General features: G+C 60.1%; 1 protein-coding gene across 2 annotated transcripts; it reads left to right on the forward strand.

Moving 5' to 3' along the window:
• Positions 1–395: 395 nt before the first annotated feature.
• CELSR2 (cadherin EGF LAG seven-pass G-type receptor 2) lies at positions 396–24354 on the forward strand. Of its 2 annotated transcripts, none has more exons than XM_087827919.1 (34): positions 396–3696; positions 7865–8512; positions 10416–10638; positions 11005–11120; positions 11280–11368; positions 11730–11887; positions 12248–12411; positions 12561–12686; positions 13039–13205; positions 13495–13782; positions 13872–14046; positions 14278–14419; positions 14588–14708; positions 15095–15278; positions 15448–15549; positions 16255–16349; positions 16593–16802; positions 17197–17380; positions 17506–17634; positions 17720–17900; positions 18067–18234; positions 18321–18447; positions 18559–18759; positions 19054–19228; positions 19542–19654; positions 19789–19868; positions 19969–20095; positions 20200–20322; positions 20923–21050; positions 21268–21356; positions 21469–21660; positions 21800–21967; positions 22079–22313; positions 22800–24354. In XM_087827919.1, exons 1-34 carry the CDS (start codon positions 396–398, stop codon positions 22819–22821), a joined length of 8751 nt encoding a protein of 2916 aa, XP_087684045.1. In that variant the 3' UTR covers positions 22822–24354. The 2 variants fall into 2 exon arrangements, with proteins under 2 accessions (XP_087684045.1, XP_087684046.1); XM_087827920.1 differs by having other exon boundaries at positions 22803–24354.
• Positions 24355–25807: the final 1453 nt, after the last annotated feature.

Raw genomic sequence — 25807 nt, forward strand, 5'->3', positions numbered from 1 at the left:
GCCGGGGCCGGGGGTGCAGCTCCGCGGGCGCAGGTGGGCGATCTCGCCGCGGCGGGGGGGGCGCCTCGGGAGTCGGGGGGCCGGCAGGGCCCGGGGCGCGCGGGGCCCGCGGGCGCAGGTGGAGAGCGCTAGGCGAGCTGGTGGAGGCGCAGCGCCCACCCAGGGTGGTCGGGGAGACCCGGGCGCGGGCCCGGCTCGGGGAACGGCGGGAGCCCGAGCGCATCGGAGCGCGCAGCGCCGGCCCCGCCGGGGCACCCAGGCGCAGGCCCCGCGGGGCGCAGCGGTGGCCCCCGGGGACCAGCGCCCCGGCCCGGGCATGAGGCTCGGCGGGGCCGGCAGGAGCCGGAGGTGGAGCCGCCGCCGCCGCTGACCCGGCCGGCCGGGCGCAGGGAGCGATGCGGAGCCGGGCGGCCCGCACCCCCCTTCCCACGCCGCTGCCGCCGCTGCTGCTGCTGCTGCTGCTTCCGCCGCTCCTGGGAGACCAGCTGGGGCCCTGTCGTTCCCTGGGGACCGGAGGACGCGGCTCCTCGGGGGCCTGCGCCCCGGTGGGCTGGCTGTGTCCGGCCTCAGACTCGAACCTCTGGCTCTACACCAGCCGCTGCAGGGATGCGGGGACCGAGCTGACCGGCCATCTGGTGCCACACCACGATGGGCTGAGGGTCTGGTGTCCAGAATCCGGCGCCCACATCCCCCTGCCGCCAGCCCCCGAAGGCTGCCCCTGGAGCTGTCGCCTCCTGGGCGTTGGAGGCCACCTTTCCCCGCAGGGCAAGCTCACCCTGCCCCGTGAGCACCCGTGCTTGAAGGCCCCGCGGCTGAGATGCCTGTCCTGCAAGCTGGGGCAGACCCCAGGGCTCAGGGCAGGGGAGAGGTCCCCAGAAGAGTCCACCGGCGGGCGTCGGAAACGGAATGTGAATACAGCCCCCCAGTTCCAGCCCCCCAGCTACCAGGCCACCGTGCCCGAGAACCAGCCAGCAGGTACCCCTGTGGCGTCCCTGCGGGCCATCGACCCAGATGAGGGCGAGGCAGGTCGGCTGGAGTACACCATGGATGCCCTCTTCGACAGCCGCTCCAACCATTTCTTCTCCCTGGACCCGATCACCGGCGCTGTAACCACAGCCGAGGAGCTGGATCGGGAGACCAAGAGCACCCACGTGTTCAGGGTCACGGCCCAGGATCACGGCATGCCCCGACGCAGTGCCCTGGCCACGCTCACCATCTTGGTGACTGACACCAACGATCACGACCCTGTTTTCGAGCAGCAGGAATACAAGGAGAGCCTCAGGGAGAACCTGGAGGTCGGCTATGAGGTGCTCACGGTCAGAGCCACTGATGGGGACGCCCCTCCCAATGCCAACATTCTGTATCGCCTGCTGGAGGGGCCTGGGGGCAGCCCCTCGGAAGTCTTTGAGATTGACCCCCGTTCTGGGGTGATCCGGACCCGTGGCCCCGTGGATCGGGAAGAGGTGGAATCCTACCAGTTGACAGTGGAGGCAAGTGACCAGGGTCGGGACCCAGGCCCACGGAGCGCCACAGCTGCCGTTTTCCTGTCCGTGGAGGACGACAATGACAATGCGCCCCAGTTCAGTGAGAAGCGCTACGTGGTCCAGGTGCGGGAGGATGTGACCCCAGGGGCCCCGGTGCTCAGAGTCACAGCATCAGATCGGGACAAGGGCAGCAACGCTCTGGTGCATTACAGCATCATGAGTGGCAACGCTCGGGGACAGTTTTACCTGGATGCCCAGACTGGGGCTCTGGATGTGGTGAGCCCGCTCGACTATGAGACGACTAAGGAGTACACCCTACGGGTTCGGGCACAAGATGGTGGCCGCCCCCCACTCTCCAATGTCTCTGGCCTGGTGACAGTGCAGGTCCTAGATATCAACGACAACGCTCCCATCTTCGTCAGCACCCCCTTCCAGGCCACTGTCCTGGAGAGTGTCCCCTTAGGCTACCTGGTTCTCCATGTCCAGGCCATTGACGCTGATGCTGGTGACAATGCCCGCCTGGAATACCGCCTCGCCGGGGTTGGGCAGGACTTCCCCTTCACCATCAACAATGGCACAGGTTGGATCTCCGTGGCTGCTGAGCTGGACCGGGAGGAAGTTGATTTCTACAGCTTTGGGGTGGAAGCCCGAGACCATGGCACCCCGGCGCTCACTGCCTCGGCCAGCGTGAGCGTGACCATCCTGGATGTTAATGACAACAACCCGACCTTTACCCAACCAGAGTACACGGTGCGGCTCAACGAGGATGCAGCCGTGGGCACCAGTGTGGTGACTGTGTCGGCCGTGGACCGTGATGCCCACAGCGTTATCACCTACCAGATCACCAGTGGCAACACCCGGAACCGCTTCTCCATCACCAGCCAGAGTGGTGGTGGGCTGGTGTCCCTCGCTCTGCCCCTGGACTACAAACTCGAGCGACAGTATGTGCTGGCCGTCACTGCCTCCGACGGCACGCGGCAGGACACAGCACAGGTGGTGGTGAACGTCACTGATGCCAACACCCATCGTCCAGTCTTTCAGAGCTCCCACTATACGGTGAATGTTAACGAGGACCGGCCAGCGGGCACCACGGTGGTGCTGATCAGTGCCACGGACGAAGACACGGGTGAGAATGCCCGCATCACTTACTTTATGGAGGATAGCATCCCTCAGTTCCGGATCGATGCAGACACAGGGGCTGTCACGACCCAGGCAGAGCTAGACTATGAGGACCAGGTATCCTACACGCTGGCCATCACCGCCCGGGACAATGGCATTCCCCAGAAGTCTGACACCACTTACCTGGAAATCCTGGTAAATGACGTGAATGACAACGCCCCTCAGTTCCTACGAGACTCCTACCAGGGCAGCATCTATGAGGATGTGCCCCCTTTCACCAGCGTCCTGCAGATCTCAGCCACGGACCGTGACTCTGGCCTTAATGGCAGGGTCTTCTACACCTTTCAAGGGGGCGATGATGGCGATGGTGACTTTATCGTAGAGTCCACGTCCGGCATTGTGCGGACACTTCGGAGGCTCGATCGTGAGAATGTGGCCCAGTACATCTTACGGGCATATGCAGTGGACAAGGGGATGCCTCCAGCCCGCACACCCATGGAAGTGACGGTCACTGTGTTGGACGTGAATGACAATCCACCCGTTTTTGAGCAGGACGAGTTTGATGTATTTGTGGAAGAGAACAGCCCCATCGGGCTGGCCGTCGCCCGGGTCACAGCCACTGACCCGGATGAAGGCACCAATGCCCAGATCATGTACCAGATTGTAGAGGGCAACATCCCTGAGGTCTTCCAGCTGGACATCTTCTCTGGGGAGCTCACTGCCCTGGTGGACTTGGACTATGAGGACCGGCCTGAATACATCCTGGTCATCCAGGCCACGTCAGCTCCTCTGGTGAGCCGGGCCACAGTCCACGTCCGCCTGCTTGACCGCAATGACAACCCGCCGGTACTAGGCAACTTTGAGATCCTTTTTAACAACTATGTCACCAACCGCTCCAGCAGCTTCCCTGGGGGTGCCATCGGCCGTGTGCCTGCCCATGACCCTGACATCTCAGACAGCCTGACCTATAGCTTCGAGCGGGGAAATGAACTCAGCCTGGTCTTGCTCAATGCCTCCACCGGGGAGCTGAGGTTGAGCCGGGCCCTGGACAACAACCGGCCTCTGGAGGCCATCATGAGTGTGCTGGTGTCAGGTAAGGAAGGTCCCAGGTGACTCTGGGGGTGGGGACAGGCCTGGTACCTGGCACAGAGGTTGAGGGGCAGAAGCCAGTTGGGAAGGAGCCCCAGAAGTCCTGGCAGCTAGTGCAGGCCCCAACAGCCGCCCCGGCTGAGCCGGGCAGCTTCGGTTGGCTGCCCCCTGCCTACCAGCTTATGACGTGCTGCAGGAAGTCTTGCGAGGCTGCCCTGGCTGTGGCTGCCAAGAACTGTGAAAAAAGGCGCATGTAAGACTGGGGGGCCCGAAGAGCTGGGGGAGGGGAAGAGAGGCCAGTGGGCCCCTTGAGCACCCTTCACTCCAGCAGGATACTCCTGTGATCTCATACACAGCTGAGGGCGATGGGAGCACAGGGTTGACGCCACAGGGTCAGGACCCTGCTGTTGGGCCTCTTCGGCCCCTTCTGGCTCCCGGCTGAGCCGCACACCAGCTGAGGGGGACTTTGTCTCAAGCATTCTTTTCCCTCCAGGCAGAAAGGGCCCGGCCTGACTCCCCCTTCAGAGCTCCCACAGGAAGTAAGGCCAGAGCTCATTGTCTCTGTCCAAACAGACCCCACTGTCAGAGGCCCTGGTTCGGTCCGACTTGGGGGAGGGGCTGTAGTGAATCCAGGGCAGCCTGAGACCTTCTGGGCCCCCTGGCCACCCCATAGGCTGTTCTTAGGACACCAGGTCATCCCTGCTGGCTGTGACCAGCCTGGGCCCTGGGAATGGGGTGTGGGGACCAGGATGAGCCAGGGGACTGATGACCTTTGAGGGCAGAGCCCCCTGATCTGGTGGCGAGAGAACAGAGTCCTGGAGTGTGGGAGTCTGGCCAGGACCCAGACAGGGCATTCCTGCTGCTTGGCCAAGCGCTCAGCCTGTAGACTCCCTGGACAGAAGGGTAGGGGGAGGAGTGTTGGGGTGGGGGCGGCCTTGTGTCTTTTCTATCAGCTCTGCGGAGTGAGCACCATCAGCAAGGAGGGGTCAGCCCCAGAATGCTGAGTCCCTTCCCCAAGCCTGGGAACAACTGGGATCCTTGTGAGGACCCGTTGTTAGCTACACCCTGGGGATGGATCGATCATGTACCCCCACTCCAGACACATCAGGGAGGGGAGTCTGGGCCTAAGGGGAGGAAGAGGCTGGAGAGAGACACAGGGCATGGCTTCAGACTCCTCCCAAATCATGCTCCTTCCTGGACAAACACCTCCCCTGCCCACTCCTCTGGTGGCCATGGGAGCCAGGGTGTGGGAGTTGTAGAGGTCATGGACGAGGCTCTGTGCCTTCGAAGCTTCAGTTTCCCCTCCAGGAGGAGGAAGTGGGAGGCTGGAGTTCCTATGTCCTGTGTCCTTCTGTGTTCCGGGGGGGCCAGGCAGTGGGAAGGACAGCCTCCCCTTCTTGTCCTCTCCCCAGCCTGCCCTAGGTGAGTGTGGCAGGACACTGAGGGATGGGGGCAGAGGAGGCCCAACCCAGACTTTGGGCTCCTATCAGGGCCAGCCCCAGACCTCGGCTCCCCTGGGATAGAGGGGAAGGCCTCCCTGGCCCTCCAGCCCTAGCCCCACCCTCTCCTCTCAGCTCTGACCCTTGGAGGCAGTCACCACGGCAACCCCAAAGTTCATGGAGGCTGGGGTAAGGGGGAATTGACTCCCACTGCCCCTTTGTTTTCCTTCTCTTGTTCTTTGTCTCTTCTTTCTTTCCCGCCCCTGCCCGTGGGGGCCCTTCTGCACTGCCCCTCTCCAGTGCCCTCTCCCCTTCTCCTGTGCTGGTCTCTCCTCCTTTCCCACTTTCTCATTGCTGGCTCTTTTCCTGGGCCTTTGTCTTCCCCTGTTTGGTCTCCATGTTTCTGCCTCTCTGATTTCCCCTCTCTTGTGCCCACTGGCTGCAGCTGCCCCAGCCTGGGCCGATGGCTGTCCTGGAGCCCAGATTCTCCCTGCCTCTTTCTTACTCTGCTAGGGCACCCAGGAGCTCCTATCCATGGCTTGTTCACAGAGTGGCAGACCTCCTCCAGGCCTACAAACTCCACTGGCACATCTGCCAGGGGAAGAGAGACTTGGAGTTTGATTCTGCCACAGTCTGGGACCTGGCACTTTTCCAGGAGTGACTGGCTGGGCTCTGGGCACAGGTAGTGTTTCCTGGGGTCAGAGGCCATCCTAAGTGTTTTGTGCCCAGGAGGATGGCTCAGGCAATGCACCTCCCACCCCTTTTCCCACCACTGCCTTTGCACCTGAGGGGCAACCCAGGTCAAGGCAGGGGAGAGGAACAAAAAAGGAGGGGAGAGCAGTAGGTTAACTGCTGGGGATGGGGGACAATAGCAGAGGGGGCAGGTGGCCACAGATGGTGGACCAGATGGGAAGCAACAGAGACACAGTGGGCGAGGGGCATAGGCGGGGCCTGGGATGGTGGAAGGGGGGATGTAGGGAGGAGTGGTTGTTCCCAGGGCTGAGTGGTGGTGAGGTTTCTCTTGCTCCTAGGCCTTGACTGTCCCCTCCCCTCCCTAATCAGTTAGGAGCACCCTGTGTAGATTCTTGAGCTTCTTTCTGCCTGGAGGGCCTATCCCCTCAAGGAATCATCAGATGGAGACCCCAGGTACACACGAGTCCTGTGGCAGCACCCTACCTGAGTGCAGGGGCTTCTGAAAGAGGGAGCAAAGTAGAGCCAGAGGTCATAGATCTGGGCAGGTTTCCCAGAATAGGTGAGTTTAGGTGGCTGGGTAGGCCAGGTAGGAAGGAACAGCCTCTGAGACAAGAGTGGGAGGAGCAGGAGTGGGTGATAAACAGGCTTGCTGTGAGAGCAGGCGGGCCTCAAAATCTCAAGCCACGAGGCTGGAGGACGGGTGGGTGGTGGGCTGAGAAGGTGGCTGAGATGGCCTTCCCAGCCTCAGCTGAGCCACCCAGTGTAGTCAGCCACCTTGAGTAGGTACGACAGAGAAGCAGAGTCTATTCGTAGACTACTCTTCTACTCTCACCCGACCCCAGAAACATCATCTCCTGCCCCATTCCTGCTAGGGAGTCTTTTTTATATCTACTCAGGGCCCCTCTTGCTGTGTCTTAAAGACAAGTTTCTTCACAATGGAGGCTGAATAGATTCTCATCAACATCTTAATATTTACCAAACTCCCACTACGTGCAGAACATTGTAGTAAATATAAATATAAATATGAATATTCCTTATAACCTTGCCAAGCCATCCCCCTCCCCTTGACCTCCAGCTTTCATTTTTGAGCTAAATGAAATCCATTCCCGTGTATCTATGCATTCAGCTGTGTATGGCATTGTTGGCTTAGGGAGTGTGGCTGGAGTGAGACAGCAGAGTGTGTTAGTACTTAGCTGCTTGTAAATGAGTGTGTGGCAGGCATCCTGGTGTCATGCCAGGAGCCAAGTGGGCAATGAGTAGCTAGAGGCCCTAGGTCCAGAGAAGACTTCAGCTCAATGGGGCCCTTTCTAGGGTCTCAGCTGCCCAGGCCTTTCCATCTTTACCCCCCCCCCCAGTCTCCAGAGCAGTGGGTGCTGCTGCCACTGGCTAGGTGGCTCAGCTGGATTTCCTGGGGTGGAGCCCCCCCAGGCTACCCTCAGCAGCCTAGAGAGTGGGGTGGGAAGAATGCTTTGTGTCCGGTGTTGCCATGGAGATAGTGGCCTGCGCCCAAGCAGCCATGGGACTCAGTGGGAAGAAGACCAGGTGGCCCACTGACCCAGTTCATCCCCCCCCCCTCCGCTGTGGTGGAGGAGGGGGGAGGCACAGGCAGGGGCAGGGTTATTGGCATTGAGATATAGAGGCTGAGGGGGCGGGAGGATTATATTTGTGGCTCTCTTATGGTGCTCTGGTCCTGTAGGGGAGGTAAGAAAAAAGGCAAAACAGAGTTCTCGTGCAGGGAGGCCCGCGTCTGGTGTAAGGGAGCGGGACCCACGGCTTGGGTAGGGAAAGGTGCACAGAAAAGCTGTGCCATGCTTCACACCAGCGGGTGTGGGGAAAGAGAACTTCTGAAAACCGAATCCCCTACGCGCCTCTGGGGGCGGATCCTCAAGGAGCGACCTGCCTGCAGGTGACAGATCTTCTCGGGCACCTTCATGCCCAGTGAGCAAAAAGGGGGGTCCCTTCTTGTCGGCTCAGCAATGCAAGCGCGCGCGGCTGCATTCCCGCCGCTCGGTCCTGACCCGTGTCGCCGCCCCTCTGCAGATGGCGTGCACAGCGTGACCGCCCAGTGCGCGCTGCGCGTCACCATCATCACGGACGAGATGCTCACGCACAGCATCACCCTGCGGCTGGAGGACATGTCGCCCGAGCGCTTCCTGTCCCCGCTGCTGGGCCTGTTCATCCAGGCGGTGGCGGCCACGCTGGCCACGCCCCCGGACCACGTGGTGGTCTTCAACGTGCAGCGGGACACGGACGCCCCCGGCGGCCACATCCTCAACGTGAGCCTGTCGGTGGGCCAGCCGCCGGGGCCCGGGGGCGGGCCGCCCTTCCTGCCCTCGGAGGACCTGCAGGAGCGCCTGTACCTCAACCGCAGCCTGCTGACGGCCATCTCGGCCCAGCGCGTGCTGCCCTTCGACGACAACATCTGCCTGCGCGAGCCCTGCGAGAACTACATGCGCTGCGTGTCGGTGCTGCGCTTCGACTCCTCCGCGCCCTTCATCGCCTCCTCCTCCGTGCTCTTCCGCCCCATCCACCCGGTCGGGGGGCTGCGCTGCCGCTGCCCGCCGGGCTTCACGGGCGACTACTGCGAGACCGAGGTGGACCTGTGCTACTCGCGGCCCTGCGGGCCCCACGGGCGCTGCCGCAGCCGCGAGGGCGGCTACACCTGCCTCTGCCGCGACGGCTACACGGGTGAGGGGGGGGAGGGGGAAGGGACGGGGGGAGGGGGAGGGGGAAGGGACGGGGGAGGGGGGAGGGGCGGGGGGGGAGGGGGAAGGGACAGGGACGGGAGGCGGGGCTGCCACCTCGTGCCTTTCCAGAGGAAGGTGCAGGTTACCCTGGACCAGTCACAGGCCCCACTTGCTCTTTTACACCGACCTCCTGGGGAAGGCAGAAAAGGGACCCCTTCTCTACCGCCCACCCACACCCCAAGTGGTGTAACTGAGGTCAGCACTAGCTCTAGAGCCAAAGCTGCTCGGGTTTGTATCCCAGCTAGCTGTGTGTCCTCGAGCAAGTTACTTAACCTCTCTGTGCCTCAGTGCTTTAAAGCGGAAATGCTTGATCTTACATGGTGCGGAGGTTGCAAGGATTAGTTTGATTAATACATGGGAAGAGCGGCCTGTGGAAAACGTTGGCTGTGATTGAAGGGAACACTGAGATAGGTGACTTGCTTCAGGTCTCACCCGGAAGCTTGATTAGAGGTGAGGCTGGGCCTCCACCCTGATCTCCCCCCCACACACACTGAGTGAGTGACCGGTTTGAGCGGCAGCAAGTGTGTCTCTCCCCAGGCATTGAGGGGAAGGCAGGAAGAGCTGGGAACACCGGAGGGGCTCGGGTGTGGGGATACGGGTGTTTCAGATCATTGCACCTGTGTGACCCTGAGCAGAATAGCCCCGCCCTGCCCAGGTGCATAAAAGAGGGTCCCAACCAGGAGGCCTCCCTGTTGACCCGTGACCCAGTCGCTGCTGGCGGCCCCTGCTTTGTGCTCCTGACCCCTCCTGGTAGGCTCTCACTTCTCCTCTGGACAGCCCTTCACCTCTCCCCCATGGCCCTTCCTTCCCAATGCCTTAGGCCTGGCTCCCCCTTCTCCAGAGCCATGCCCAGGGCTCAGCCAGCAGTGGCAGGCAGGCGCCACCACCTCCGCTGCTGCATCTTCCTGCCTAGAACTTCCCAGACTTGACTCCTCTCAGCTGCTGCTGGGGGGGGGGGGGGGGTTGGCTTGGGGGAGGGGAGCGGAGTCTTTGTCCAGGAGGATGAGGAGGGGGCTTAGAGTAAGCGAACAACAGTTTCCATGGAAACAAGAGCCAGTCACTAGGCACAGGAGCTGAGAACCTATCTCTAGAATCTGGGAATGGGAAGGGAGAGAAAGGGGTAGATTTTCCCGTTGGAATTTTCAGCTCCTCCGTTGAATCCTGGCCTGCTCCCAGAGCTGTTCCGAACTTAGCATCTCTCAAGGGCACAGAGGTCCTCAGTCTGGACCCCAGGGCTCAGGGTGGGAGTTCCCTGCCCTCTTCCTGGGGAGTCCCTACCTTCCCCCCATCCCCCAGAACTCCAACAAATCCAAGTGGAAGCCTGGTCTGATCCCCAGGGAGGGAAACTGATCTTGGCACCTGAAGGGGACAAAAGCACCATTCGGAGGGAGGGAGGGGGGGGGAGGGAGGGAGGGAGGGGGTTGGCACAAGCTTTCATGCTGACCTGCAGGCCCTTCCTTCCATGCACATTCACCCCTACAGGGGCTAGAACACCTCCAAGCTTGCTTGGTACCAAAGGCTACTAGGACCTGGGCCTTATAGTCAGGAACCTCACAGCCTATGCTCTTGAGGCCCAAACGGGGTATGGGAGGGACTGGGAGCTTCGGGGGTCTTGCAGGAGAGCGGTATATGGGATTGTGGTGAGAATGGCCCAGTGTGCCAGGTACAGCACCGGGAAGGGCTGGGGTTTCTGAGGATATGGAGGCAGAAGAGGGATGCTGGGAGAGTTTGGGAGTATTGTGGGGTCACAGGAGACTGGGAGGTATTGCTGGGTGGGGAGGAGTCCCAGTCCCCCACCCCCTCTCAGGGACTTGGTCCTCACTCTGCCTTTCCCTCTTGCCCAGGTGAGCACTGTGAGGTGAGTGCCCGCTCAGGCCGCTGCAGCCCAGGTGTCTGCAAGAACGGGGGCACCTGTGTCAACCTGCTGGTAGGCGGCTTCAAGTGCGACTGCCCATCTGGAGACTTCGAGAAGCCCTACTGCCAGGTGACCACACGCAGCTTCCCTGCTCGCTCCTTCATCACCTTCCGTGGCCTGCGCCAGCGCTTCCACTTCACCCTGGCCCTCTCGTGAGTGGCTGGGCCTGGGGGGGTGATGGGCAGGCAGTGAAAGTGCTCGGAGCAGGTTGTTGGCAGAACCAGGCCTGTGCTCTTGGAGTTGCCTGTGCATTTTGCCAGCAGACCTTCCTCACCCACCAGGGTCCATCTATCACTCTCCCCCCAGCCCTCAAGGGTGGGGAACCAGGATGCCAAGGTTCTGGTTCTGGCTCTGGTTTGGGCTCATCTTCCACAGTTTTGCCCCATGGTCTATGTCCTTGGCCAAGGTGTCAGCCCCCTGGATGGTACTGAGTAGGATCCAGGGCTAGTTGGATGGCAGGGGTGCTGGCATCCCAGTGGGTGCCCCATTCCCTGCCCCTGTCCCCAACTCCCACACAGGTTTGCCACCAAGGAGCGTGATGGGCTACTGCTGTACAACGGGCGCTTCAATGAGAAGCATGACTTTGTGGCCCTCGAGGTGATCCAGGAGCAGGTCCAGCTTACCTTCTCTGCAGGTGACCTGCTTGCCCTGGGTCCTTGCCCATCTCCCAGAGACCTCATGCCTCTCGGCCCCTGACCCCAAGTCAAACCTAAGCCCAGGACCAAGTATGAGCAATCCCTTCCCATTCCCAGCCCTCAGTTGGTGTCCCAGCTCACCTGGGTTCTTTCCGTAGGGGAGTCGACCACCACTGTGTCCCCATTTGTGCCCGGAGGGGTGAGTGATGGCCAGTGGCACACAGTACAGCTGAAGTACTACAATAAGGTGGGTGTGCGAGGAGGTCAGGGAGTTGGAGGGAGTTCTGTCCTTGGTTCAGGTGCTCATCCAGACCTGGGTGGCACTGCCTCTAGGGGGTGGGTCATGGCACTTCTGGCTGAAAGAGAGTGAGGGGGTGGGCATTTGCCACCTTGCTGGGGCATTTCCATTCCAGTGGGTAGTGCTAGATGCTCCCTGTTCCATTAGGCTGGCCAAATGCAAATGGACATTGACTTAAGCTCATAAGTCAGGTGTGTGCACACATATGGACACAAAGGGATGTCGGTGTGTGCTGGTCTTTGTGCCTGGCCCATGAACCTAGTGGGCTCCTTGCCCATTCTTTGCCTTCTCTGCCCTTCCCCATCCACAGCCACTGTTGGGCCAGACAGGGCTCCCCCAGGGCCCATCAGAGCAGAAGGTGGCTGTGGTGACCGTGGATGGCTGCGACACAGGGGTGGCCCTGCGCTTTGGAGCTGTGCTGGGCAACTACTCCTGTGCTGCCCAGGGTACCCAAGGTGGCAGCAAGAAGTAAGCAGGGGAGAGAGCCAGGTGCCGGGGTGAGGGGGCCCTGAAATGGGAACCAGTCCAGATGGGGGCCTGCCCTCACCTTGCTTCCCCAGCCTGCTCAGCCCTCTGTGGGTGGGAGCAGGCAAGATTGGGGGGTTAGAGCAGAGCCTTGTGGATTGGTGTGGAGAGGGGGCGGGTATGAGGTGAGAACAGCTCTAGGGTGGGTGTGCCTCCCCTCCCCCTGGCACGGCTCTGTCTGTGGGTCCCCTTGGACACTGACGCCCTTCCTCTATGTGACCTGGTAGCAGGGTGTGGGGAGAAGGAAGAGCCACAAGCTGCCCATTCTACTTCACGTCACCACCACCGTTGTCACTCCCCCAGGTCTCTGGATCTGACAGGGCCCCTGCTTCTGGGAGGGGTGCCCGACCTGCCTGAGAGCTTCCCGGTCCGGACGCGGCACTTCGTGGGCTGCATGAGGAACCTGCAGGTGGACAGCCGGCATGTGGACATGGCCGACTTCATCGCTAACAATGGCACCGTGCCTGGTATGGGAGTCTGGAGTGGGGCAAGGCCAGGAGCCCCATGCACAGAAGAGGGGCAATACCTGGTCAGGGGATACCTGCATGTGGGGTCTCAAAGCCCCTCCAGCCACTGCCCCAGAACCCCCACCTGAACCCCCTGCTTTCCACCCCAGGCTGCCTTGCCAAGAAGAACGTGTGCGACAGCAACACTTGCCACAACGGGGGCACCTGCGTGAACCAATGGGATACATTCAGCTGCGAGTGCCCTCTGGGCTTCGGGGGCAAAAGTTGTGCCCAGGGTAGGAGGAGAGGCCGAGGCCCAGGACCTGTCAACAGTGCTGGGAGCCCTGGCAGGGAAAGGCACAGGGCAGGGCCCAGCTGAGCTGGGCTGTGGGTGGAAAAGCGTGTCTAGGCAGAGCCCTGAGAGGGTAACACAGGAGACAAAGGACCCAGTGATAGACAGGCTTGGGCACAGTGTGGGGCGGGCCCAGGGAAGGTTAGTGCTCTGGAGGGCGGGGCTGGTGAGGGCGCGGGCGCTAGGAGAGGCGGTGCTCTGCCTCCCACGTAGCTGAAGCTGCCACCACTGAGCATCATATCTCCTGAGGCACTCGGCTGCTCTGCCCTTCAGTCTGCCTTTATCTGCCTCCCCAGAAATGGCTAACCCACAGCGCTACCTGGGAAGTAGCCTGGTGGCCTGGCATGGCCTCTCGCTGCCCATCTCCCAGCCCTGGCACCTCAGCCTCATGTTCCGTACACGCCAGGCCGACGGTGTCCTGCTGCAGGCTGTCACCAGGGGGCGAAGCACAATCACCCTGCAGGTGATGCACAGAGGGGTAGGGGAAAGTGGACCCTGGCTAGGGCTGCTGCAGCTCCAGGGGTGGTCAGAGATATCCCTGCAGGGTCTTTCCTGGAAATGAAAAGGCAGATGGATAGGCTTGGTGGGTCACTGCTGCCATCTACTGGGCCTGAAAGAAATAACACCTTGTCCTCTCCGGCCTCAGAGGGGCAGCAAGATGGGTTTGGTGGTCCAGGAAGGGGGACAGTGGGCTGGAAGAAGAGCCAGTTAAGGTGGTCTGATGACCCTCTTTTCTTTCCTCCCGATGCCAGCTGCGGGAGGGCCACGTGGTGCTGAGTGTGGAAGGTACGGGGCTCCAGGCCTCCTCTCTCCGCCTGGAGCCAGGCCGGGCCAATGACGGTGACTGGCACCATGCACAGCTGGCACTCGGGGCCAGTGGGGGCCCTGGCCATGCCATCCTGTCCTTTGACTATGGGCAGCAGCGGGTAGAGGGAAACCTGGGCCCCCGGCTACACGGGCTGCACCTGAGCAACATTACAGTGGGAGGAGTGCCTGGGACAGCCGGTGGTGTGGCCCGAGGCTTCCGAGGCTGTTTGCAGGTGAGCACCCTCCCCAGCCTTCCCAGCCCAACACCACCATCTTGGTGGCCTGCTTCACAGAGGGCCTACACTGCCCCTGTCCTTCCCAGGGTGTGCGGGTGAGCGAGACACCCAAGGGTGTTAGCAATCTGGATCCTAGCCGCGGGGAAAGCATCAATGTGGAGCCGGGCTGTAGTCTGCCAGATCCCTGTGACTCGAACCCGTGTCCCACCAACAGCTATTGCAGCGATGACTGGGACAGCTATTCCTGCAGCTGTGATCCAGGTGAGCCAGGGATCCAGGGAAATGGGGCAGGTTAGTAGGTGCCTGAGGTCTCACTCTGGCTCTGCTGTGTGACCTGGGGCCAATCACATCACATCTCTGAGCCTCATCTCCACTACAAAGCCATAGCCAGCTGGTACGGTGCTCACAGTGGAAGGAGGTGGGTGAATGTAGGTTTGAAGAAAGTGCTGGGGTAGGATGGGAACTGAGCCTCTCCCGTCGTTCTGGTCCCAGGTTACTATGGTGACAACTGTACTAATGTGTGTGACCTGAACCCATGTGAGCACCAGTCCACGTGTACCCGAAAGCCCAGTGCCCCCCATGGCTACACCTGCGAGTGTCTCCAAAATTACCTTGGGCCGTACTGTGAGACCAGGTAAGTGGACACAGTAGCAGGGCCCAGTGGCTACTGCCTATCTCTGGTGTCTCCTTCAGAGCACCGAGAACCTTGCTAAGTGGCAGCCATGGTCAGAAGGGCCACACAAGGCCATACCAGGCAAGGATGTCAGAGGGAGCTCATGCCTACCTCGGCCCCTCTTTGCAGGATTGACCAGCCTTGCCCCCGAGGCTGGTGGGGACACCCCACGTGCGGCCCATGCAACTGTGATGTCAGCAAAGGCTTCGACCCAGACTGCAACAAGACAAGCGGCGAGTGCCACTGCAAGGTGACAACTCTGACCTAGGCCTTGACCTCTGTTCTACACTTCCTGGGCCCTTGAGGGGGCTGTGGGCAAATACTTCTTGCAGAGATGGGATGGGCAAGTGGATTCTTTGTCCTCATGTGTCTGGGAGGTTTGGGGACCCGGGACCAATAATTAACTGGTGAGTTCTGGGCCAGCTGGACTGGTTATTTGCTGCCTGTTCTGACTGGTTGGTGTCTCACTGATGGGCTAAACTCCCAATTATTGCCAGTTGTTAAATGTTTATGAAGACACTCTTGGCGGGGAACCTGAGGACAGGGAACCTCTCTCCAGAGGGGCCACAGCTGGAAGGATCCATGAGCATCCAGGGAAGAGCCTGAGCCAGTAACCCTCTCTCCCCTCCTTCCCAGGAGAACCACTACCGGCCCCCTGGCAGCCCCACCTGCCTCCTGTGTGACTGCTACCCCACAGGCTCCTTGTCCCGAGTCTGTGACTCTGAGGACGGCCAGTGTCCATGCAAGCCAGGCGTCATTGGGCGCCAGTGCGACCGCTGTGACAACCCTTTTGCTGAGGTCACCACCAATGGCTGTGAAGGTGAGGCTCCCTTGATGGGTGGGTGGCCCTTCCCACTGTGTGCCAGGTCCTGGTGTCCCAGGGATGCCAGGAGCAGGCCCTGGTGGTAGATCTGAGGATGCTGAGGGAGGGCTGGGCAGAGTTACAGGGGGAGACCTGCTTCCAGGTGACCGTGTGTGCTTCCCTGCAGTGAATTATGACAGCTGCCCACGGGCCATTGAGGCTGGGATCTGGTGGCCCCGTACCCGCTTTGGGCTGCCTGCTGCTGCCCCCTGCCCCAGAGGCTCCTTTGGTAGGTGCTGGAGGCCTAGAATGTGGTATGGAGGACTTCGCCTCTCATGGGTGGGGTGGGGACGGAAAACCCCTTGCTGTAGATCCTGGGACCCCCTTTCTGGCCTCTAGGCCCTGGAGATTCCATGTCCTATTCTTCCCCGGATCATGGTTCCTTTGTTTCCAAGGGTGCCCAGATGAAGAGCGCCTACATCTTGGATTCTTAACAAAAGTGCTGAGAGACCTGCAGTGTGCCCCACAGGGCTGGGTGCTGGGATTCAAAGATGAGTCCCACAGTGTTCTCAGCCGGAACTCATCAGCTGTTTTTGGAGTTTTACCACTAGACAAATAGTCTCAGGAGGAGTGGATGTTGGGTGCTGTCCCAGGGGACCCAGCCCAGGTGGGGGTTGGTGCTTTTCCTCGGATTGATGATGAACAGAGTTCTCAAGCAGAGTGGCCAAGAGCAGAAGTTGGTGGCTGGAGAGGGACAGCGACACTGGGGCGGTGGGGCTCAAGGAGGCCATGCACCCATATTCCTGTAGCCCTTGTTTGAGCTGATCTGACAGAGGCTTTGGCTTTAGTGTTCTGCACACCTGTCTTTCCATTTCTACCTGGGCTACAGGAGGGCAGGGCCCTGTTTGCCTGTGTTCTGTCTCTAGCCCATGAGATTTTAGTAGAACTCCTGTGGTCTCTCCCTGAGGCAGCCCTCTTGGCTTCCTTCCTCCAGGGACTGCTGTGCGCCACTGTGATGAGCACAGGGGGTGGCTGCCCCCAAACCTCTTCAACTGCACGTCAGTCACCTTCTCAGAGCTGAAGGGCTTTGTAAGTGAACCTCTCCATCCCCATCTCCTCTCTCCTCTTCCCCCCGCCCAGTCTCACTTGGCCCACCCAACTTTGAGAAATGGATTCTGGAATTCCAGCCCCTGCCTCCTGAGGCCCCCACTTGGAGAAGCCATTTCTTCCCTTTGCTGAGGCCCCTCTACTCTAGTTCTGCCCTCTTGGTACCTCACTGCCACCCTCCTACGCTGACCCCCTGCCCTCCCCTCCCTTCTGGCTCCATCCTAGGCTGAGCGGCTGCAGCGGAATGAGTCAGGCCTGGACTCTGGGCGCTCCCAGCGGCTGGCCCTGCTTCTGCGCAATGCCACACAGCACACAGCTGGCTACTTCGGCAGTGACGTCAAGGTGGCCTACCAGCTGGCCACACGGCTGCTGGCTCATGAGAGCGCCCAGCGGGGCTTTGGGCTGTCGGCCACACAGGATGTGCATTTCACTGAGGTGGGGCTCAGAGGGCACAGGGGTGCCTAACAGTTAGGTGGGGTCTCAGTGAGTGAGTCCGCTCCTGACAACCTGAGGGCAGGGTCAGGAGTGCTCCCCACCCCTGCCTTTGGGCAGCTCACAGCTGGCATGAGACCTCCATGAGATCTCCTGGGCCGTGGCTCCACATGTGGGTGACTTAGAACACCTTTTCCCAATGCTTTTCGTAGCAGGGTGCCCATAAAAAGAACATTTGTATTGCGGCTTGGTCTGACCAGGCTTCTCTGCCCACAGTGTCAGGGCGGGGAGGAATCGGCGTGTAGTACATTGAATGGGCCCAGGTGCACAGCCTGGTCATGGGGATGAGAGGTGTGGGACTGCTGGCATAGCCCACCGTGACCATACCTGCCCCCAGAATCTGCTGCGGGTGGGCAGCGCCCTCCTGGATGCAGCCAACAAGCGGCACTGGGAGCTGATCCAGCAGACGGAGGGCGGCACAGCCTGGCTGCTCCAGCACTATGAGGCCTACGCGAGTGCCCTGGCCCAAAACATGCGGCACACCTACCTCAGCCCCTTCACCATTGTCACGCCCAACATCGGTGAGACTGCTGCCCGAGGCAGGGAAGGGTTTATGGGGAGAGTCCCTGCAAGGGTTGGCTGTATTAGGACCCTGCCTGCACCCCCGCCCCCCCCCCCCGTGGTCTGACCTGCCACCCCTCCCTAGTCATCTCCGTAGTTCGCCTGGACAAGGGGAACTTCGCTGGGGCCAAGCTGCCCCGCTATGAGGCGCTGAGGGGGGAGCGGCCCCCGGACCTTGAGACAACGGTCATTCTGCCTGAGTCTGTCTTCAGAGGTCAGTGGGGGCCTACGGGTGGGTCAGGGGCCAGGGTGGGGTGTCCTTGCGGTGCCCGGCTGAGTAGACAGTGTTCCTCTCCCAGAAGCACCCGCCATGGTCAGGCCTGCGGGCCCCGGAGAGGCCCAGGAGCCAGAGGAGCTGGCACGGCGTCAGCGGCGGCACCCAGAGCTGAGCCAGGGTGAGGCCGTGGCCAGTGTCATCATCTATCGCACACTGGCCGGGCTGCTGCCCCATAACTATGACCCTGACAAGCGCAGTCTGAGGTAAGCATTTGGGGACACAAGGAGTAGGAGGGGATGGGGGTTGGGGTGTGGGTGAGTGCTGAGGTATAGAGCAGGACTAGGGGTTGGGGGCGTCTCAGTGATGAGGGGTGCCCCCCCTTCACATAACTACAGTGGTGATTGTGTGCCTGCTTGCCACCCCCATCAGGGTTCCCAAACGCCCCATCATCAATACGCCTGTGGTGAGCATCAGCGTCCATGACGACGAAGAGCTTCTGCCCCGAGCCCTGGACAAGCCGGTCACGGTGCAGTTCCGGCTGCTGGAGACGGAGGAGCGGACCAAGCCCATCTGCGTCTTCTGGAACCATTCGATCCTGTGAGCCTGCAGTGCCCTACCCCCTGAGGCTTTGGGCCCCTAGGCACCCCATCCTCCTGGTTCCTGACCCTGCCTCCCTCCTGCAGGGTCAGTGGTACAGGCGGCTGGTCAGCCCGAGGCTGCGAAGTCGTCTTCCGCAACGAGAGCCACGTCAGCTGCCAGTGCAACCACATGACGAGCTTCGCTGTGCTCATGGACGTGTCCCGACGGGAGGTTGGACCCTGGGGTGCCTGCAGAGCCGGGGCTAGGGGCCCAGGGCACTGTGCTGGGTGCTCAGGCCCTGCTCTTCCTAATTCCCCTGGCCCCTTGCCTCCCACCCTGTAGAATGGGGAGATCCTGCCGTTGAAGACACTAACATACGTGGCCCTAGGGGTCACCTTGGCTGCCCTGCTGCTCACTTTCCTCTTCCTCACTCTCCTGCGTGCCCTGCGCTCCAACCAGCACGGCATCCGACGGAACCTGACTGCCGCCCTGGGCCTGGCTCAGCTGGTCTTCCTCCTGGGAATCAACCAGGCTGACCTTCCTGTAAGATGTCCCTTCTCACCCAGCTTCCAGCAATCTCAGTTCCCAGGCTCCCTATGAGCCCTCCCCACCCAACTCTCAACCCTGCTCCTGCAGCAGTAACTGATAGGGAGCCCAGCCCGGGACCTGGCCCGCAGTTTCCCCTTCTCTAGCTCCCCTTACTTCCCCAGCACCCCAGAAGCACCTTCCTCTTGCCCAGACCCTCCCACCCCCACACCCTCCCAATACCCAGGCCCTCGCCCTCTGTGGAAGCCACACTCTGGGGGTGCCTGGCTGCTGACTGGCTGGGGCCCTCAGTTCACTTGTACAGTTATTGCCATCCTGCTGCACTTCCTGTTCCTCTGCACCTTCTCCTGGGCTCTGCTGGAGGCCTTGCACTTGTACCGGGCGCTCACTGAGGTGCGCGACGTCAACGCGGGCCCCATGCGCTTCTACTACATGCTGGGCTGGGGTGTGCCCGCCTTCATCACAGGTACCCACCCCATTCTGGGCCTTGAGGTTCCACATCCCCTCATAGGCCACTGTCATGCCACATTCTCCCCACCCGTGTCCCAGGGCCAGAGGCCCCACATCCCAATGCCCCATGCCAGGTTCTCCATAGGTGTCCTTCTGATTGAACCCAGCCCCTGAAGCCCCCACCCAGGGGATGGTTCCCTGTTCTGGAGAGGACTGCATGGACAGATGGTGCAGTCATTTTCTGTGCCTGGCCCTGTGAGCCCACTTCGCCACCTCACTGATTCCCAGTGCTGACCCTCCTTTCCCTGCTGCTGTCACCGTGCTCCCAGGTCTAGCCGTGGGCCTGGACCCCGAAGGCTATGGGAACCCCGATTTCTGCTGGCTCTCCATCTACGATACCCTCATCTGGAGTTTCGCTGGCCCTGTGGCCTTCGCTGTCTCGGTAAGTGCTGGAAAGTGGGCTGGGGGGTGAGTGGGTCCTCGGGATCCTCGTTAGGAACAGCTGAGGCTTCCCCTGTGGGGTGGAAGCTGTCTGTCCCCTGATGATCCCCCTCATGCCTCCCCTATCCCTGCTAGATGAGTGTCTTCCTCTACATCCTGGCGGCCCGGGCCTCCTGTGCTGCCCATCGGCAGGGCTTTGAGAAGAAGGGCCCTGTGTGAGTACAGGGTGTGGGTGCCTGGGCAGCGGATGGGCAGCGGATGGGCAGCGGTGTGGGAGGCCTCATGGCCCCACTCACGGCCCGCCCCTCCCCCCAGCTCGGGCCTGAGGCCCTCCTTCGCTGTCCTGCTGCTGCTGAGTGCCGCGTGGCTGCTGGCACTGCTCTCGGTCAACAGTGACACCCTCCTCTTCCACTACCTCTTTGCTGCCTGCAATTGCATCCAGGTACCCACCCCAGCCCATGCCTGTGGGAGCCCCGTGGAGACAGGAGGGGAAGTGTGGCTGTGGGTGCTGCAGTAAACACTGAGCTGCTGCCTCCTGCCTTCCAGGGCTCCTTCATCTTCCTCTCCTACGTGGTGCTTAGCAAGGAGGTCCGGAAAGCACTCAAGTTTGCCTGCAGCCGTAAGCCCAGCCCTGACCCTGCTCTGACCACCAAGTCTACCCTGACCTCGGTGAGGGGACGAGGGCTCAGGGAGGTGGAGGGGTATTGAGGGGCCAGGGGAGAGGCGAGAGGCCCAAGGAGCCTGTTTTCTGTGCTTTGGCCCCACTTTTCCTCCATCCTTACATCCTTTCCTGGAAGGAGGAAGGGCCAGGGCAGTGGTATGTGTGGCCTGGGGAGAGGGGGACCTGAGGGATGGGGAGGAGGGTTTTGACTTGGGAGAGATGGGCATGGAGCTTGGAAGAATGAAGTGAGGAAGTAGCCAAGACAGGTAATCAGGTCATGAATGCCCAATACCTGAGAATCCCCTGGGACTCCTGGTAAATTTTCTGTGTCTCCCAGGATGCTCCCAGGAGACAGTTCCTGGTGCCATCTTTTACCAACAAGCCCTTATACAGCCGAGTCCAGGGCACTTGGAGTGCATAGGACTGGCACAGCTATGGCACCACTCAGCCCTGCGATGGGGGACAGCAGAGATGTGGGGCCTCTCTCTTCCTGCCCTGGGGGTGTGGGAGGCAGAACTTAGGGCAGGTTCCCCCCCGCTCTTCCACCTCAAGCCTAGAACCACCTCATGATGCTCCTCCACTTATGGACCTCTCTGTTCCCTGCCTAGTCCTACAATTGCCCCAGCCCGTATGCAGATGGGCGGCTATACCAGCCCTACGGAGACTCAGCTGGCTCTTTGCACAGTGCCAGCCGCTCGGGCAAGAGTCAGCCCAGCTATATCCCCTTCTTGCTGAGGTGAGCCCTGGTGATGGGAGGGCCAGGGAAGGGAGAAGAGCACTGTGCATGCAAGAGCCAGGCCATCCAGCTGCTGGGAGGGCACACTGTGGCTGACACCATTGGCACTTTCGTCAGAAGCAGTAAGGGACACAGGGCAGGAACTGGAAAACCCAGGAGAATGGGACACTGGGCAAGGAGCCAGGCTGACCCCTCTAGCATGATCTTGTCTTCTTAGGGAGGAGTCCACACTGAACCCTGGTCCGGGGCCCCCTGGCCTGGGGGACCCAAGCAGCCTATTCCTGGAAGGTCAAGACCAGCAGCATGGTGAGGCCGGTGCCCCTGATGGCTAGTTGGGGGTGGTGGTGCAGCTGCCTGGGTTTTGCTGAGAGTGAGCAGAGGCAGGTGGGCCAGTTGTGATCTCCCTCCTACCTCCCAGATCCTGACACAGACTCAGACAGTGACCTGTCCCTGGAAGATGACCAGAGTGGCTCCTATGCCTCTACCCACTCGTCCGACAGCGAGGAGGAGGAAGAGGAGGAGGCGGCGGTCGCCTTCCCCGGAGAGCCGGGCTGGGACAGCCTGCTGGGGCCCGGGGCTGAGAGACTGCCCCTGCACAGCACACCCAAGGGTGGGCCAGCTCCAGGGCTGTGGCCTTTGGGGACAATTGGAGGGCAAAGGGCCTAGGAACCCTGGGAGGCAGCGCGAGGCTGGTGACTCTCTTAGCTGCCTATCTTCTCTGGGACTCATTTACTTCCTTCCTCCACCAGATGTGGGCCCGGGGCCCGGAAAGGTCCCCTGGCCAGACTTTGGGATCACAGCAAAGGAGAATGGGGGCAATGGGGCCTCTGAGGAGCGGCCTCGGGAGAATGGAGATGCCCTGCCTTGGGAGGGGTCCCTGGGCCCCCTTCCAGGCCTTTCTGCCCAACCTCACAAAGGTGAGTGGGCAACCTCACACCTCAACTTGCCCTGTGGCCGGTGGGGCTCCAGGGCAGCCCCATGCTCCCACCCCACCTGCTTCTCATGGCACCTGTACCCCTGGCTCACAGGCATCCTCAAGAAGAAGTGTCTGCCCACCATCAGCGAGAAGAGCAGCCTCCTACGGCTACCCCTGGAGCAGGGCACGGCGTCTTCTCGGGGCTCCTCAGCCAGCGAGGGCAGCCGGGCAGGGCCCCCTCCCCGCCCACCACCCCGACAGAGTCTCCAGGAGCAGCTGAACGGGGTCATGCCCATCGCCATGAGCATCAAGGCGGGCACGGTGGATGAGGACTCCTCAGGCTCCGAGTGAGTGTGGCCGGGGGAGCGGGACAGGGTGCAGAGGCCCCGGCTGGGCTCAGCTGCCTCCTGGCCTCCCCAGCCTGCTCTGGTTGGCAGCCAGAGGACGAGCGGGCGGAGTGTGGCCCAGCTCCCTCACTGCGACATGCCCACAACCCACAGCGCCACGTGGGGTCAGCCCAACCTGGCATCCTGGCATCGGGCAAAGTGAGGGAGGGTGGGGAGCTGGGGTTGCTTTTCTGTTTCCTTCTTCTGGTGGAAGCTTTTCGCTGTCTCCTCTGTTCCTCTGTTCCAACTAATCCTCTGTCTGCCTTTTCTGTCACTTTCCTTTCCTGCCTCTCCAGATTTCTCTTCTTTAACTTCCTGCATTAACCCTGGGCCGGTGGTTCCTACACCCTGAGGCTCCCTTGCCTTCCCCAGCGGCACTCATGCCCCCACTCCTGTCTTGTGCTTTATCCTGACCCCGCTCCCCGCCGCCTGCCCGCCTGCCCGCAGCAGCGATGAAACGTCCATCTGAGGAGCCTGGGCCTTGCTGGGAGGGGCACCCACCCCACCCAAGGCCATCTAGTGCCAACTCCTTCCCCCACCATCCCCCTCACTGCACTTTGGACCCCCCGGGGCCAACATCTCCAAGACAAAGTTTTTCAGAAAAGAGGAAAAAAAAAGAATTTAAAAAAGGATCTCCACTCTTCATGACTTCAGGGATTAATTTTTTTTATATGCTGGAAACTGACTCCCCATTCCCTTCCCAAAGAGGATAGGACCTCCCAGGATGCTCCCCAGCCTCTCCTCGGTTTCCCATCTGCTGTGCCTCTGGGAGGAGAGGGACTCTTGGGGGGCCTGCCCCTCATTTGCCATCACCAAAAGGAAAGGACAAAGCCACATGAACCGAGGGCGCCGCACCCTGCGGGCTGCCCTGGGCGGGCCTCTGTATGGCGAGGGCATCAGTGCAGAGGGAGCGCCTCACCCCGCCTGTGCCACCCCTCCCAGGAACTGAAGAAGCCCCGTCCGGAGAGGGGGCAGAAGGACTCAGTGCCCCCGGACCCCCAAATGCTGCATGAACACATTTTGAGGGGAACCCGTGCCCCGGGCGGCGGCCGGGCCACCCCAGTTCCTCTCCTTTTCCTGGACTCCCGCCATGTGCTGCAGCCCAGGTGTTTGCTCAGTTTGCTGACCCAAAAGTGCTTCATTTCCCTGCCTGACCCGCACGTGGGGAAGGCCAGTCATGTTAAGTTGCGCTTCTTTGCTGTTGTGTGGGTGGGACGGGAAGAGTAAATATAGTGCTGGCTCAGTTGCTCCCAGCCCCGGTCACAAGTCTGGGTTTGGGGTCCACTCACCCACCCCCCAAGATCAGACAGACCACCCCACTTTCTGACCTGCTCTGGCCTCTGAGACATGTTCTATTTTTAACCCCTTTTGGGAATTGGCTCTCTTCTTCAAAGGACCAGGTCCTGTTCCTCTCTCCTTCTCCCCCCACCCCAGCTCCCTGCGAAGAGAGAGTTAATATATAGTTTTTATTTATTTGCTTTTTTGTGTTGGGATGGGTTCGTATTCGGTCCCAGGGGGTCTTATGTGGCTGTTACAGGTTGGGTGTGTACCCAGCAGTCCTGGCATGGGGCCTGAGGCCCTTCCCCTTGCTCCAGGCTGTCACCTCCCTGCCTCTCCTCCCCCCCTCCTCAGTTTTGCCAACTGCTGTTCATTTGACTCACCATTTATGCTAAGCATGTAATCCAGACTTGTCACGGACTTTCCTCTGAAGCAGGTGAAAATGCTCCTGTTGCTCATTTGTAAGGCTGGTCTCTGGCTTCCCTGCCGTGGATTCTCCCCCTGACCCCTCCCCTCAGCAATTCCTGCGAAGGGTTAAAAATTTCACTGGTTTTCACTACTGATGACTTGACTTAAAAAGTACAAAGATGCTGGATGCTAACTTGACACTAACCATCAGATTGTACAGTTTGATTGTTACTGTAAATATCGTAGGGTTTTGTGCTTTTTTTTTTTTTTTTTTTTCATTTTCCCATACTACTGAATAAACTAGTTCTGTGCGGGTTGAGCACTGTCATCATTGCTTCTGGGTGGTGCCCCATCCTTCCAGAGGGAGAGAGGCCTGGCCTCTGGAAAACAAGACCAGGCAGGACCCGGAGGTCAGGGGACTCAGATAACAAGGGTCCGGTGTGAGCTAGACTCTCTACCGACATCCCAGCAGTGCTCCCCAAATAGCCTCATCAGCGCAGAGTCCATGTCCTGGCATTTCCAAGGAAGATGTGGCAGGAAAGTATCATTTTCATGAAAATGGACTTGTGTAGCTGGAGAGGAGGCTGCATAGAGCAGGCAGGTTTCCAGCCAAACCCCTTAGGGCTTGTATCCTGTGGGCAGAATTCAGAAGGGGGGGCTGAGTTGAGAATCTCAAGGTGCTCAGTGACTGGTTACCTCCTAACTCCACTTCTCTGGGCCAATTTGTGTTTTTTTCCCAATGGAAATGAAGCAACTACTCATACTCCAAGCCAACTATGTCCTCTACAACATTACTTCTATGCCCAAGTTTTGTGTTTGTTTCAAAGGTCTGTTCAACAAACTAGGTAGGGAGTTAACATGAGGGCAGTTGAGGGTAGTGATTAAGAACACAAACTCAGGCCCTGGCTGGGTAGCTCAGTTGGTTAGAGCATCGTCCCGATATGCCAATGTTGTGGGTTCGCTCTCCAGTTGGGGCACATACAAGAAGCAACTAATGAATGCATGGATGGGTGGAACATCAGATCGATGTTTCTCTAAAGTCAATAAATAAAAATTGGGAGAAATAGAACACAAATCCAGGAACTAGATTGAGTGACCTCATCTCTCTGGGCCTTAGTTTTTCCGCCTGCACAATGAGGAGGAGAACATCCGCCTAATTGAGCTTTTTTGAGAATTAAGTGAGTTAATAATACATGTAAAGTGCGTAGAACAGTTTACAATGCATAGCAAGTAAGAGGCCAATAAATGTTGGCTTCCCTTGTTGCTACTGGGTGGGGCCGGGGTGGAGGCATAAAGAGAAAAATAGAAAGCCAGACCAAAGGGAAGGACGCAAGCAGGCAGCTGAACAAGATGGACTGCTGTGGCAGGCAGGCCTCCTCCCTCGCTGCACGTTGTTGCTTAAGCAGGTTTGGAGTAGATGGGGGCAACTGTGGGTGTAAAACTATGACTGACCAAGAAGGCCCAAGAAACATGCCTTGTCCTCTCTGGCCACCAGGTGGCAACAGGACATGGATTTGCTGCTCCTTTTGCTTCTAGGGACCCACCAGGCCACACCTACCATCTGCTGGCCACACCTATTTGTGTGCCTAGGCTTGCCAACCTCCCAGTGTTTCCATCAGAGCAGGTAGTGAGGAAAAGGGCCCCGTTAGACACCAGTGCAGGACCCAGCTGCGAAACACACGTGTTCTTGTCTCTGCCAAATTTCCCCAGAGTCAAATACTCAGTGTGTCTCCATACCTCCTCCCCCAACTCAATTCTTGGAATCCCAG

The sequence above is a fragment of the Miniopterus natalensis genome, chromosome 19 (genome assembly GCF_054644295.1).
Source record: "Miniopterus natalensis isolate mMinNat1 chromosome 19, mMinNat1.hap1, whole genome shotgun sequence".
In the NCBI taxonomy this organism is placed as follows: domain Eukaryota; kingdom Metazoa; phylum Chordata; class Mammalia; order Chiroptera; family Miniopteridae; genus Miniopterus; species Miniopterus natalensis.

Coding starts and splice junctions, on each gene's coding strand:
- CELSR2 (XM_087827919.1), top strand. CDS start 396: ATGCGGAGCCGGGCGGCCCGCACCCCCCTTCCCACGCCGCTGCCGCCG. Junction 13,206..13,494: donor GAAGCACAATCACCCTGCAG/GTGATGCACAGA, acceptor TCCCGATGCCAG/CTGCGGGAGGGCCACGTGGT. Junction 18,760..19,053: donor TCAACCAGGCTGACCTTCCT/GTAAGATGTCCC, acceptor TGGGGCCCTCAG/TTCACTTGTACAGTTATTGC.